General features: G+C 39.9%; 1 protein-coding gene across 3 annotated transcripts in view; it reads left to right on the forward strand.

Moving 5' to 3' along the window:
• The window catches only part of LOC149817415 (CLP protease regulatory subunit CLPX1, mitochondrial-like), a 64,187-nt gene extending 50,547 nt beyond the window's left edge, over positions 1–13,640 (forward strand). For all 3 annotated transcript variants that reach the window (XM_089988077.1, XM_089988079.1, XM_089988078.1), the window contains one exon: positions 13,414–13,640. In XM_089988077.1, coding sequence (XP_089844203.1) covers positions 13,414–13,485 — 72 coding nt within the window. In that variant the 3' untranslated portion in view covers positions 13,486–13,640. The remainder of the gene's footprint in view (positions 1–13,413) is intronic.
• The last annotated feature ends 2,705 nt before the right edge of the window (positions 13,641–16,345 follow it).

Consider the following 16,345-nt stretch of genomic DNA (forward strand, 5'->3'; position numbering starts at 1 on the left):
TTTAATAAGTCCAACACATACTTTCTTTGAGACAACACTAAGCCCTCTTTGTTTCTTGCAACTTCGATACCCAGAAAATATCGTAGGTGACCAAGATCTTTAGTAACAAAGTGTTTCTGAAGATGATCTTTTGTGGCAGAAATATCTTGGGCACTGCTCCCTGTTAATATGATGTCATCGACATATACCACCATAACAACAATTCCAGCACTGGTTTTCTTGATGAACAAGGAGTGATCTGAAGCGGACCTGACAAAGCCAAAACTCGACATTACTTCAAATAATTTGTGAAACCATGCCCTTCGACTCTGCTTCAGGCCCTAAATTGCCTTCTTCAACTTGCACACCTTCTTACACTCCCCCTGAACCTCGAAGCCTGGGGGTTGTTGCATGTAGACAGTTTCATGCAAATCCTCATACAAAAAGGCATTCTTGACATCCAACTGAAACAAGGGCCATCCATGGTGCACAACAACAGAAAGAACAAGACGAATAGTGCCAAGACGAGCAATTGGGGAGAAAGTTTCAAAAAAGTCAACACCATAAGTCTGAGTATACCCTTTTGCAACCAACCGGGCTTTGTATCGTTCAATTGACCCATCCGAGTTATATTTAATTGTATATACCCACTTGCAGCCAACAATATCTGCATCAGTTGGGAGATCCACCAAATCCCAAGTGCCTCTAGAACATAGGGCATCCATCTCATCCTTCATAGCCTGCATCCATTTGGGGTCGAATAGAGCCTGACTGTGATGAAGCGGAACAGAGGAGGCAGACAAAGCCGAGATAAAATTCTTCATAGAAGCCCCAAGATTAACTTCAGAAACAAACTGAGAAATGGGATGAAGGGTGCACTGTCTTTTCCCTTTTCACAGAGCAATAGGAAGATCCTCATCAACAGCAGAAACTTCAGTATGCTCAGAGATACTAACTTCAGGAGAAGGAGATAATGGGGGCATGGAGGTAGGTGGTAACCTGTGAGTATACACTATAGGAGGGTTTCTGTATCGAGACTCCCCAGAGGATGGAGCCACAGGCTTTGGAGTGAACGACTCTAAAGGAAAAGGAGGAATTGGCAGAGGAAAAACATCACCCTGACTATCTTGTAACCTTGGAGTAGTACTCGAAAAATAATAAATAGACTAAAAAAATGTAACATCCGCACTGACATACTCTTTATGAGATATAGGGTCATAGCAACGATATCCTTTTTGGTTCTTAGGATACCCAAGGAAAACACATTTAATAGACTGAGCAACAAGTTTATCTCGATCAGGACCCAGCTTATGCACAAAACACACACATCCAAAGACTTTAGGGGGGATAGGAAAGAGAGGAGCCTCTGGATGAAGAATTTGAATTGGGATCTGGTCTTCTACAGAACTTGACGGCATGTGATTTATAAGAAACCCGGTTGTCAAAACCGCATCGCCCCAGTATGTAGCAGGCATATTGGATTGAATCATAAGGCACCGAGCAACATTAAGGATTTGTCTATGTTTCCTCTCAGCCACCCCATTTTGCTGGGAGGTATGGGGACATGTAAATTGAGGTTGAATCCCATTAACAGAGTAGAATTGAAGTAAGTCTTTGGATTTGAACTCAAGCGCGTTATCAGTGCAAACAATTTTAACACATATGTCAAATTGAGTTTTTATCTCTGTAATTAAAGATTTAAGAATGACAGGACCTTGAGACCGATCTTTTAACAGGAACACCCACGATAGTCTCGAGAAGTCATCAACAATAACTAGATAATAACGACATTGAGACCTATTCGGAATCCTACTCGGACCTCACACATCTGCATGAAGAAGATCAAACAATCCTTGACTTGATGGACTCTGACTGGAGGGAAAAGAACTTCGACAATGTTTTCCCAATTGACATGTTTCACACTGAAGAGAAACTGAGAGAGGTATATGAGGAATGACACGACGAAGTTTTGTCACTGGAAGGTGACCCAAACGATGATGCCACAAAAGAGGACTTGAGGATGATGTAACAGCAGAATTGGCCGAAACCTCTGGTTGGTGTAGGTAATACAGACCACCTTCCTCATAGCCACCACCAATCCTTCTCTCTGTCAGCAAGTCCTGAAAGGTGCAGCCCATAGGATCAAAAATCACTCTACAATTCAACTCTTTTGTCAATCGACTGACGGATAATAAATTCTGTGGAAACGAAGGAGCATGAAGAACATGCGACAATTGAAGAGTAGGGGTAATAGACATGTTTCCTTGCCCTACAATTGGGGAAGAGCTACCATCAGTAAGACGTACCCCTTTTTGACTTGTCACAGGTTTTAAACTCACAAAGTTGCTCGAGTTTCCGCATAAGTGACCAGAGGCTCCAGAATCAATGACCCACCTACCACCTTGAGCAGATAGGCCATCACCTGCCGAGCACACAACCTCCGCAACAGAAGGCTTCAAATTGGATGATCGTAAAGCAAGGAGCTCGTCATATTCAGCCCTGCTAAGAGTTACACAATCATTGGAGGAATCTGCATCTGATTTAACCACTTGAGCCATAATATAAACTAATGGGCTTGATTCACAAAATGCAGGAGCAACCACACACGCATACCCACAATCAACAACAAGCCCGACTATATCAAGTTTTGACTTCACCAATGAAATCTGAGAAACACGACCTTCGACTGTTCAGATCCAAACTTTAAATATAATTTTAAAGAAACTTGACCAAAACTTTCCACCTCAACCAAGGATGACTATAGGTTGTAAATCAAGATCACACATCCAACGCGACTTAGAATGTGTTACCATCACACATCTGCCACTACGACAAACAGTAGCAGCACCCAACACAGAATCTCACTTCAAAAGACAAGGTTCCCACGAACAGAATATTTTTCCACATGCTGTTTTCAAACATCAACTGAGTCAAAAGGATCACGACACAGCACCCAGCTGCTTGCTAAATAAAATCTGAGCACAACCAACGATAACATGAGCAGAAACAAAATAATTTTCCCTGTGCAATTTCACGACTGCTTTTCTGATCAGTTTTAAGACTGCTTTTTCTGATCAGCAGCAGCCTCAACGCAATACAGTCACAGCACCAGCACACACGACCTGTGCAGAAGGTTCCCTCCTGCTTTACCCTTCACGACTGCGTCATCCACGACCTCGACAGGCTTAATACCACGACTACAATAGGCTGTCTACTACGACTATACATCCACCACTATAGAGATGCATATCACAATTAAGATAGAGATGCATACCTCGACTGCACATCCACCACGAATATGCCTCTGATTCATGCTAGAAACTGGAGTCACTCGAACTTGGAGCAGGGCACGAGATCACGCTCCCAAGGACAATGGATCAGATCTCTGCTGTATCTGATTCTTCACAGCCTTTAACAGAACCGACCCCCACTTGATTTGATTTCGCGACTTCTCTGCATCAGATCTTCACTCGATCTGAACTTCTCCACCATCCACACGTCAAAGATCATTTGTTTTAAAGCCCGCAGCATCCAATCAATTTGCAACGATCAGATTTTTTTTATGTAAAAATCTGTGTCGACAACACAAAGAATCAAATCAGACCAGCGGCATCACACGACCCACGATCTGAGTGCTTTCACGATCAGCCACGATCTGAGTGCTTCCACGATCAGCCACTTTCCACGTTTCACGACACATGATGCAGCTTGCTGCAGTTTTTCACGATGAGCCACAGCAGCATTACACGACCCACGATCAGCAACTGTATCCCAGGAGGGGACGCTGCTCTGATACCATGTTGATAGTGAGGAGAGATGCACAGCAACCAAGGTAGAGAAAGAGAGAGAGACGGCTGGAGAATAATCTAACTTACACATTTCAATTAGGGCTACTCTCTATATTAAATAGAGATAGTCCAAAGAACACAATTACACCCAGGTCCCTCATTAAAGAATAAGACTCAAATAACCTCTACTTTAGAAAAACTTATTTACTAAAAGCATCATAAAAACATCTTAGTCTCAACACTGAACATATTGGTTGAATATTAATTGGAATTTGCAGTACATTTAGGAACACCCTTTTCTTTTTCAAATCATAGCAAGTATTATGGCTGATAAACAAGCTGAATGACCTGAGCTTTCCTTGTTCAAGCTCGGTTTATTTTGGCACAATATGAGCTTAATCTTGCATCTGAACCTAAGTCACATGGGTGCGGGTGCGGGGATGCGGCACTTTCAAAAACCTTGGGTGCGGGGGTGCGGCAGGGCAAAAATGTACACACACACACACACACACACATATATATATATATATATATATATATATATATATATATATACATACATATATATATAGATATAGATATATATATAACCATTTTCTTAGTCAACTATATGTCTTGGACTGGTCAAAACAGGGGTACATTAACCAGGTTATATGAACATATACATGCTTGAGTGATTCAATGTAACTCCATATTTCTAACATTAAACCTTCCGCAGCATGTGTCATTAAATGAGTTATGAAACGAACTGCAGTAGAATTATGACCACGCAACAGAAACTAAAATCGAGTACAAACACATATAAGCATACACCTGTACGAAGAGCAACCAGCAAAAGAACTTGAATGAAGAGAATACCTTGTGTTTCTTGAAACAGGAAAGTGAGCAACTGCACCTTAAAATATTGACAAATCAATAACTTCTGTAACTTGGTAGATCTTATAATCCTATGAACTGAACTTAGATAATGAATCAATCCCAAAACAAATAAATTAAACCCATTACATGCCCATAACATAGCAACAAATTTTAAGCAATGGTTGATAGAACGACTTTTCAAAAAAGATGAAAGTTGTGGAAACTTCAATGAGTTGCACAAGAACCGAGGCAGAGAGAGAGAGAGAAGTCGGCTGAGAGAGGAGAAGACTCGTTAACATAACATTAGGGCTAATCTCCTGTAAGTTAAATAGAGGGAAGCCAAAATTAAAATTTACATACAAGTCCCTCCTTTATACGAAATATCAAATAACCTACTTTTAAGAAAACTCAAGCTTAAAACCTCAAACAGTCAATTAATTTTAACACTCCCCCTCAAGCTGGAGCATAGATATCAATCATGCTCAGCTTGTCACAACATTTTGAGAAACTAGGTCTAGCAAGAGGCTTTGTAAACATATCTGCAACTTGGTCCTCCGACTTTAGATATCTGGTAGCGATATGACCAGCTTGAACCATATCTCTTACGTAGTGGCAATCAACCTCAATATGTTTTGTCCTCTCATGAAAAACTGGATTGTTCGCTATATACGTGGCTGCCTTGTTATCACACATCATTATCATAGGAGATGAAACCTTCACCTGAAGATCATTTAGAACAGTGCGAACTCACATTAATTCAGCAGTTGTTTGGGCCATAGCCTTATATTCTGATTCTACACTCGACCTAGCAACCACATTTTGCTTCTTACTTCTCCATGAAATTAGGTTATCTCCCATAAACACACAGAATCCTGTGGTAGATTTTCTATCCACTACAGCATCAGAGTAAGCCACTATTTCCAGGGTTCCACCTTTCTTGAATAATAACCCTTTTTCAGGAGAAGATTTTAAGTACCTGAGTATCATTATTGTTGCATTCCAGTGTACCTCAGTTGGTTTGTCCATAAATTGGCTAACCTTGCTTACAGCTAAAGCAATATCAGGTCTGGTCACAATTACATATAGTAGCTTCCCTACCAGTGAGTGATAGCTTTTGCTATCAACAGGTTTCGACCCTTCTTCAAACAACTGAACTTTATGGTCTATGGAAATATTTACTGGTTTAGCTCTCAACATTCCAGTCTCTTTTAATAAGTCAAGAACGTACTTCCGTTGTGACAAAACCACCCATTCACGGCTCCTGGCAACTTCTATACCCAGAAAATATCTAAGTGAACCAAGGTCTTTTGTAACAAAATGTTTTTGAAGATGAGCCTTTGTAGCTTCAATATCTTTCATATCATCTCCTGTAAGAATGATGTCATCCACATATACCACCATAACAACAAGACCTGAGTTAGTTTTCTTAATAAATAATGTATGGTCTGTCGCCGACCTATTAAAGCCAAAACTTGACATTACTTCAAACAACTTTTGAAACCATGCACGTGGACTTTATTTCAAACCATATATCACCTTTCTTAATTTGTACACCTTCTGACACTCCCCCTCAACCTCGAATCCAGGAGGTTGTTGCATGTATACCGTCTCAGACAGATCCCCATATAGAAATGCATTTTTCACATCTAATTGACACAAACTCCATCCATGGTGAACAACTACGGAGAGAACAAGACGAATGGTACCCATCCGTGCAACAGGAGAAAAAGTTTCAAAGAAATCAATACCATAAGTCTGAGTATACCCTTTGGCTACTAATCTGGCCTTGTATCTTTCAATAGAACCATCTGATTTGTACTTTATGGTATATACCCATTTGCATCCAACAATGTCAGCATCCACGGGGAAATCAACTAGATCCCATGTATGTTGAGACAATAAGGCATCCATTTCTTCTTGCATAGCCTGCTTCCACCTGTTGTCGAGCTTTGCCTATTGATAGTTCAGAGGAATAGTTTCAGCAGATAAGGCTGAAATAAATGCTTTCATCTGACTTCCAATTCTGGCATCAGACACAAAATGAGATATGGGATATAAGGTACATTGTCGTGTCCCTTTCCGTAGAGCGATTGGCCTGTTATCATCATCATGAAGGTCACTGTTGTCAGTAGTACTTACCTCAGGAGAAGAAGAAGATGAAGGCACTCGAGGAGGTGGAGCTCTACGCACATATACCAATGGAGGATTATGAAACCGTGAGGGAGATAGAGTTTGGTTCGGTAATGGGGGCATAGATTCCAAAGGAAAAGGAGGAACAGGAAGTGGAAAAGAATTAGCTTGATCAACTTGCATCTGAGTACCAGTACTAGAATAATATGGAATGGATTCCAAGAAAGATACATCCGCACTGACATACTCTCGTCGAGAAATTGGATCATAACATCGATACCCCTTTTGATTTTTTGGATAACCTATAAACATACATTTTGTAGCTTGAGCAGCTAATTTATCACGGTCAGGTCCAAGTTTGTGCACAAAGCAAACGCACCCAAATATTTTGGGTGAGAAAGAGAAGAGTGGAGCATTAGGATTTAGGATATGTAGCGGAATTTGATCTCCCACGGAAGATGAAGGCATGCGGTTGATCAGATAACAATCTGTGATAACCGCATCACCCCAATATAACGCAGGAACATTGGATTGAATCATAAGGGTACGTGCTACATCAAGGAGGTGCCTGTGTTTTCGCTCCGCCACACCATTTTGTTGAGAGGAATAGGCACAAGTGGTTTGGGGTTGAATGTCATGGTTTTGATAAAATTATAACAAGGCTTTTGTTTTGAACTCAAGAGCATTATCAGTGCGAACAATCTTGACAATAGATTCAAATTGAGTTTTTATTTCAAGAATTAAGGATTTGATAATACTTGGAACTTCAGATCTTTTTTTTATTAAAAACACCCACGACAACTTAGAAAAATCATCAACAATAACAAGATAATATCGACACTGAGTCCTGGTAGGAATCTTACTAGGACCCCATACATCTGCATGAAGAAGTTCAAAAACCTTATGACTGGACTGGCTCTGACTAGAAGGGAACGAACTCCGATGATGCTTGCCCAACTGACTTGCTTCACACTGAAATGACGTAGTAGACGAAATTTAAGGAAAGACATAACGTAGCTTTGACAATGAAGGATGACCAAGACGACGATACCACTGAACAGGATTGGATGAGTGTTCTACTGCAGCATAAACATTGCCCACTGGATGATGTAGGTAGTAGACTCCATTTTCTTCATAGCCTCCACCAATCTTCTTCCCCGTCAGCAAATCCTGAAAATGACAACCCAACGGGTCAAATATCACTCTACAGTTTAGTTCTTTGGTAAGATAACTAACAGAGAGTAAACTTTGAGAGAATGGAGGAGTATGAAGAACATTTTTCAACTGCAAGGAAGAAGATATAGAAATATTTCCCTGACCAACAACTGGTGAGGAACTTCCATCTGCCAATGAGACTCCTCGATGAACAGTAATATCTTTTAGATCTGAAAAGAAAAACAAATTCCCACACAGATGTCTGGATGCACCAGAGTCAATAATCCACTTACTATCATTCAGATGAAGATGATCTCTTGTTGAGTAGGCCACACCAACTACAGGAGAAGAGGAGCTTGAAGGACGACGAGCTATCAGCTCATCATATTTTGCTCGACTAAGGGTGATATTGTCACTTGCAGAAGTATTATCATTTGCATTTGCTACCTCTAGTGTAGTAACATTAGCTTTTGAAACATTAGGCTTTGATGTAGAAGAGGTTGGCCGTCCATGCTTATCCCAGCAACGATTTTCTAAATGTCCAGATTTTTCACAAAAAGTATATTGAAGTTTGCCTCTGCCTCTCATACCTCTTCCACGACCTCGTCTTCTAATATTCTGAATATTTCCACGTCCATAACCAAATGAGACAGCTAGAGCAGATGACTGGGACATAGGGTGAGATTGTGGAAGGGAAATCACAAGTCTACTCAGACGATTGTATGCATCAGCAAGAGTAGGTACATCGGATCCAGTCAACATTCGGACTTTTGCAACAGAGAATTCTGAAGATAAACCTGTGAGAAACCGAGCAACCATAGTCTGTTCTTGATGATCCTTTTGTTGCGAACAACAAAGAGGCATGTGGGCATTGAGTCTTTCAAACACTGCTTTGAGGGAGGCATAATATTGTGAAATTGTCTACGAAGAGACAATACGCATACAAGCATAAATACTTTATAAAAGAAGTGCACGAAAGCACTCTCACAACACTTGAACAAAATACGCAAAAAGCGTATAAATAATAAACATGCAATAATGCATGTATTTCATAAAATGGAAGCAAATGCTTGAGACTCTCAAGCTTATTTTACAACAAGGGGGAACACCCATATTTATACAAGAGCAATGGGGTGCAAAGGGGGGCTCCCCAAAGGAGTCGTTGGGGGGCCCCCAACGACTCTATTGGGGGGACCCCCAATGAACCTTTTACAAAAAATTAAAATTAAAAATTAAAAAGAAAGGATTACAAAAAAAATAAGAAAAGAAATACAGCATATTCCAAATGGAATATGCGCAAAATGTGAAATGACAGAAATACCCTTTTGGGGTAAAAGAGAAAAAGGAAAAAAATATATAAATATATATACTTATATATAGAGATACGTATACATATAAAATATGTATATGTATCTCTATGTATATATATTTATACTTATAATAATGTTTTTGAGTATACATTTTAACAAATATTGGGCCAAGGTCTGATCTCCTTGCTGCAAATTATATATCTCCTGTTCGACTTGCAGGATGCGACTCACATTGGTCTCTTGAGAGTACGTATCTCGAAGATTGTCCCACATCTGTTTGACTGTATTATAGTAAATTAGACCATCTGCAATATGAGGTTCGACACTATTCATGATCCATGACATAACGATGTCATTATTTTCGTCCCAAGTAATATATTTTCCCACCTTTTCATTTTGTTCAGTTTTCAACAAAATATGTTTTTTACGATGTCCACATGCTGACATCATAAAAGTTCTGGGCCACTTGGCATAGTTTGTTTCATTCAATCTCACAGAAGAACCATACGAGAAGGAATTTGCAAATGCCTTATATTCCCCAGTAGCCTCATTTTTGGAATCAAATTTCAAAGCTTCACCCATGATGAATAGTACTAACAAGATATGAGAGATATTTGATGCTAATACAGCTGCAATGAACAAAAAAAATTCGATTCACTCTCTTAATCACTCAGATTTTGAATCTGGGATGTTCATCAACCACACGCCAGTTGACACAGGAACAACGTGCTTTATGATCATGCTTCAGTCAATTCCACGACCACACAAGACTGTTTCACCACATCAGAAACAAATTCACGCCAGCAGAGCAGAAAATAACGTGTTTCACGATCACACGACAACCTATTTCACGACTTATTAGGTTATTCAACCCACATCAGAAACAATGGAAAAATCAAATCAGAAACGTAGATCTGAGAAAACCAGAACAGCGTCAAACACGACATCCAAGGATAATATTATTTTGTTCATGATCTAATATGAGCAACTGCACACGACACAGAAATCCCACTACAACCTTCAAAAAAAAAAAAAACTACTTCCACGACACAGAAATCACACCAGCCTCAAAAAATATCAACAATTGCTCCCACGAAACATGATTTACGGCAAGACAACAAATTTTTTTTTTTCGACATCTAAATCCTTTATCTACTCGTAACACCCAACTCTGCCGCAACCCGATCCAGTTGACACGCTGTCACCGTGACCTTTAGATCTGATTATAGATCTGTGTCATGACATTAGTCACACATCATATCTGTGATCAGATCTATGCAATTAGAAGGAGAACAAAATAAGCACACCTGTTTACGAATTTTTTTTTCGAGCCTTTTTTTTTTTTTGGTGTAGATCGATCATGTGCTCACGCTCCCGAGATCCACGTGCTCTAGCTCTGATACCATGTGGAAACTTCAATGAGTTGCACAGGAACCGAGGCAGAGAGAGAGATAGAGAGAAGTCGACTGAGAGAGGAGAAAACTCGTTAACATAACATTAGGGCTAATCTCCTCTAAGTTAAATAGAGGGAAGCCAAAATTAAAATTTACATACAAGTCCCTCCTTATATACGAAATATCAAATAACCTACTTTTAAGAAAACTTAAGCTTAAAACCTCAAACGGTCAATTAATCTTAACAAAAGTAACATTTGACCTTAAGTCATCAAGCATAAGCAACTAATAAAATAGATTGTAAACGAAATAAAAAATCAAGAAGCTCCACAAAACCCATTTTAGCATAGAATCAAAAGCCCCACAATCAAATAGTCAAAGATCCCCAAAAAATAAATATAAATTTCATTAACTATATACCTCTATAGCATCATCAATTCATTGAAAAATTTCGGAATGCCCAAACCCCCAAAATAACATTATTGAAAAAATTTCGGAATGCCCAAAACCCCCAAATAATATTATTGAAAAAATTTCGAAATGTCCAAAAAGCCTATTAATAAAAAGTTAAAAACCCTAGATGCTAATGTCCCACGTATAATACAATCAGAGAGAAGAGAGACAGTGAGAGTGACGAAGAGCGAGTGAGAGTGAGAGACAACGAGAGTGACAGAGAGACAGTGAGAGTGACAGAGAGAAGAGAGACACTGAGAGTGACGGAGAGCGAGTGAGAGTGAGAGAGAGAGCAAGTCGGAAGGAGACATACCTGAGAACTGAGGAGGAGCGGCTGGAAGGAGTCGGAGATCGTCGGCATCGACTTCAGGCTTCAGGAGGATTTTTCCCTAATCCTCCTTCTCTCACTCGCTTTTCATCGGGCGAAAAAAAAATCAGTCTAAAAATTGGACCTAAATGACCATGGGTGTGTTGACCGCACCCAGGGTCGTGTTGACCGCACTCGGTGCCGCACCCGCGTCGCGTCGACGCGGGTGCGGCACCTGCTTTGCCGAGTCCCTGTGGCTTAGATCTGAACGCATACTGTTCCAAGCTCGAGTTGACTCATCATGTAAGAGAGGAAAGTTCTGGATGATTTATTTGGAAAAAGGTGTTTTCCAGCAGGTCATTCCTAGCAACCAATTTAGTTACACATTGTTATGCGCATTCTTATCCTTATGAGCTTACCAGCGTTTATCAGAGCCGGGTCAGCCCTTGTTCATGCTCAACTCATTAAGCATAACAAGCTCATATCAAGATGAATGCAAGCTTCTGTACTAGCCAGTATGAACTTCTTACCAAGCTGAGCTATGGTGGCTTGGTTCATTTAGCAGTCTGCAGTCCTGACATTGAACATGAGAACAAGGTTTTAAAACCCAGTGACTCGGGACTCGACTCGTTCTTTATTGACTCGTGACTCGGCGGGTCAACTCGGTGACTCGGACCGGGTTTTGTTAACTTTTGATTTTAAAAGAAAAACAATATATAAATTGTCAGTCCATGGGAAAGATGTATTATTCAGTACAAGAGTGATTCATCACGCAAACACCTTCATAGCCCTTGAGAACTACATGATCCCAATGGCACTGGTATCCTGTGTGATTATGGATTGCAGTCACTTGGATCATGCAATATACAGAGAATGGAAGGTCAGAGTTAAGAGATTCATTATTTTGGACAAACAAAGAACACATAATGGAGTTGGACAGATTTTCTGCACCATGCATCACCTTGAAAGAATTCAAAGAGCTATTAGCAGCTCGAAAGAAGATAGAATAAAATTTCCAATGCCTAAGATTAGAGGTTAGGAAAAGTGAAATTGCTGCAGGCCTTAGATTCATGATGCCCAGCTCTTAAATAAAAGAGATTCCAATTAGACAAAGGGCAGAAACAGAGATAGATGATGGTGGTAAAATGGCCCAGAAGCTGCACCAAATGCTACAGACTGGGGAAAAGTATCACTGTATAAGATAAACTATCATTTACAAGAACATAAAGTGGAAAACTAGAAGTTGCCTTGGACCTCTAGTGGTCCACAAAAGGGTGGTGATGGGGCAATGTTAGTTATAGAGGCAGAGTTTTTTTATGAAATTGTATGTAAAGTAATATGTGATATTCAGATAAGGAATCCTTAGGTCCTAACTCTCCAATCTCCATGTGTCTTGAAAGAAATCCCTGCTTTTAGATGCATAGAATTCTTTGTTAATTGGGTTTATAGTTTATAGACTAGAATGCTTTGTTGTTTGATTTATATACTATAACAGTTATTTGTTCAAAAAGATCTTTCCTGACTGTCTATGGGAAAGATGTATTATTCAGTACAAGAGTGAATATATGTGTGAAATACCCAAAAAATCAAATTTCAAACATCCCTGAACTCGCCCGAGTCAGGCCGAGTCAGCAGCCGAGTCTTCGCAGCCCGAGTTAAGCTTACCGGGTTGACTCGCTGGAGGGCCGAGCCGAGTCACCGAGTTGACTCGGCGAGTTTTAAAACATTGCATGAGAATACATACATACATGATGTGCTGTTGTGCCTAAAGCAGTTAGAATGGTGATTAGTTGATTGGGTCTTTTTTGTTTCTGCCTTCTGAAATGTTGGCAGCTAAATTTTTGCTCCACATATGACCGACCTAGTCATCAGACCGCTAGTTGCTTTGCTGTATAACTATCCATTCCAAAATTTGTGCCAGCAAATGTATGCAGATTTATAGTTTGCTTCCTGAAGTTGGCTTTTGTCTTGGTCAGTGATACGTTTCAAAGTTCAATCTGATACTTCTTTTCTGAGGCTTTGCTGTTGTGACGTTGCAGGCTTCTGCCGAGGGAACGGAGGGTGAAGGGGAAGTTGAGGCAGAGCTCTCTACTAGAGTGATGAGCATGTAGCTTTATACCATATGGCTAATGTACAAACGGAATAATTGCATGCAAATGTAATGTAATCATCTTTGTAGGGCAGCCATCTTTTCCATGGAAAATGTAACGTGCTAATTTAAGATATTGACATTCCATAAATGTCACGAGTTCCTCATTCTTTGTTGTCAGAATCTGTGCATGTGTTTTTGTTTTTTTTCAATATGATTTCGGTTGCATTTTGGTGAAAGAAAAGTAGCCATTCAGTGCATGAGGAATCACAATTCGTAACCTTTTTCTTAGATATGAGCTCTTTCCGGTTGTGCTTTGATGCGCATATTTTCCTCTCGTGTTTGGCTTGCTTCTATTTGCTCCAAGATAATATTGAATCAAGCGGTCATCAGTCATTGTTACCTAATTATTGGTTTCTCTTTCTTTTTCTTCTTCTTTTTAAATAATCTAGCTGTGGGATTCGAACCTGAGTCCCCTGCCTTGTGATATTGCAGCGTAGTCATCCAGCTATCGCACGTAACGTATTGTAGACATCGGGAAACTGTTTATAACGGTGTTGATCACAAACAGTGTTAACCAAACAACTGCTAAATTGGCCGTCAACAAAAAGAGAATGGATCAGGGTTAAAGTTTGAAGTTCCACTCTGGCCTGACCTCCTAATTCTTTAAAAGGTTCAGACACCTTTGTTAGGGGTCAAATGGAAGAAGTGAAAAGAACCAGGCGAGTGGAGACTTGACAAAAAAACAAAAAAGAGGAAGGTCCGCTCTGGTTCTTGGGACTCCACCAAATTTCAAACTGTCTGATTTTTTTTTTTGGTTGAAAGGCTTACCAACTCATTGTTCACAGATTCTGTAAACAAATTTTGATTTTAATAAATTGTGGTCCAGAACACCGGCCCGGGTCTCCCAAGTGGTAGCGGGCTTAGGGAGAAGGTGCTGACCCATTTGTCTCAGGTTCAACTCTCACCGAGTGTGCAGGTGTGTTTCACTAGTGGGCTCCATTAGGACTTGGGTGTCGGTGACCCCACTTGCAGGTTACCTGCTTCGTCATAAAAAATAAATTGTGGTCCAGAACATCCACAAAGGGAGCATGTCGTCGGAGTTGTGATGTAACCGAAGATAGTTCTATGATGTGGCACTGATTATGGGTAATTGGCAGATGTTTGGGAGAAGTTGGAAGGAGTCAAGATTTTTGGTTGGGAATCAACCAGACTCCAATACCCATTTGAACTCCTCTTAAGCTCGGTTGGAGAGCATGTTATCATAGTATTTGTAATGTTATTAGAGACGGTTATCTGATGTGCCATTTGAGAGGAGTCAGAGAGAGTTGACATTTTAGACTGGGAATGAACATGATATATAAACATACATAATATATATGCTTACAGAGCGAGCTAAGGCCTAATTTATGAGCCCTAACCCAGCCCAAATACCATGCCACAGGTTCACAAACATGATGAGAAATCAGTAGTAGTTACAAGCTTAAATCTTTGTAGTTGTTTATGCTTCCAAACAAAAGAGGGAGTCCACAACTCCTCTGAAATCCATTTTTCTTGAATTCCGGTAGTTCTACTCTCTCCGGCTCCTTGCAACTCCCTCCCACACGGGTTCCTAAACAGAGGGTTAAAAAGCGAAAGTATTTGCAACTCCTTGAATCACAAGGACTCTGGTGGGTTCTTAAATTTTCGATGGTTCAAAATTTTTATCCCATTTACCTCAGCAAATCTTATGTTCACCTATTTTACCTCAGTAAACAATAGGATTTTACCTTAGTAAATCCTATATATATATATATATATATATATATATATATATATATATATATATATATATATGTGTGTGTGTGTGTGTGTGTGTGCATATTATAGAAAATATATTACATACGGGCCAAACTTAGGCCTAATTTATAAGCCCTAGCTCAGCCCAAATACCATGCTACAGGTTCCTAAACATGTTGAGGAATCAAGAATAGTTGAAAGGCTGAATCCTTGAAGGAGTTGTTTATGCTTCCAAACAAAAGAGGGAGTTCACAACTCCTCCCAAATCCATTTCTCTTGAATTCCAGTAATTCTACTTCCCCCGACTCCTTGCCACTCCCTCCAACACAGGTTCCCAAACAGAACCTTACTTTGGCTCGTATACCTCCCAATTTATATATGCAGTTTCATCAATGGTATGCAATTCTTTACACTTCAGCTCAATTGTTAATAAGATGCTTGGTTGATCATTTCAAAACTAAAGAGCAAATTTTGCTTTATTTTTCATGTACACGTGTTTGAGAAAAAATATTTCCTTTTATAGGTGGACTTATTTTTATGTATTCATTAATTTTACTTGTTCTCATATGAAACTTTGATATAAACTTCACTTATCCAGAGCCTGGCCATACGGACGGCCGCTTATCATTCTAGTGAAAATAAAAGCCTACCACATGGTGCGGTATATCCTCTTCAGCAACCACCCCTTATGTAAAGAACAATTATATTGGCTGGAGAAGATGATGGGATTTGGAACAGAAGTAGACAAGGGACTTGTCATGCCTTTTCTTGAAGCCTGTTTGCCTCATTCTCACAGATTTGTAAACTACACATGAGAAGGATTTTTTACACACTAAAAGTGACAGGTGGTGGAAAAAACTGGAGCCCACTTGTGGCAGCATGACACTTTCCCACCTTGATGATTTGATGTTTTTCATTCACGGTGAGAAAGGAAAAGAAAATGATTGTCAGCTCAACAGTTTTCTATGAAAGTTGCATGAAACAAATAAGAGTTTGGCAGACCATGAGCTCAGAAACTCATAACAGCCTCAGCTTTGCTAAGCGATTTCTGGAGGGAGGGAGTTACAAATTGCCAAAAAGATCCATGGCAAGCAGCAGCAAGA

Source organism: Nuphar pumila, chromosome 14 (assembly GCF_984573655.1).
Source record: "Nuphar pumila chromosome 14, dmNupPumi1.hap1.1, whole genome shotgun sequence".
Classification (NCBI taxonomy): domain Eukaryota; kingdom Viridiplantae; phylum Streptophyta; class Magnoliopsida; order Nymphaeales; family Nymphaeaceae; genus Nuphar; species Nuphar pumila.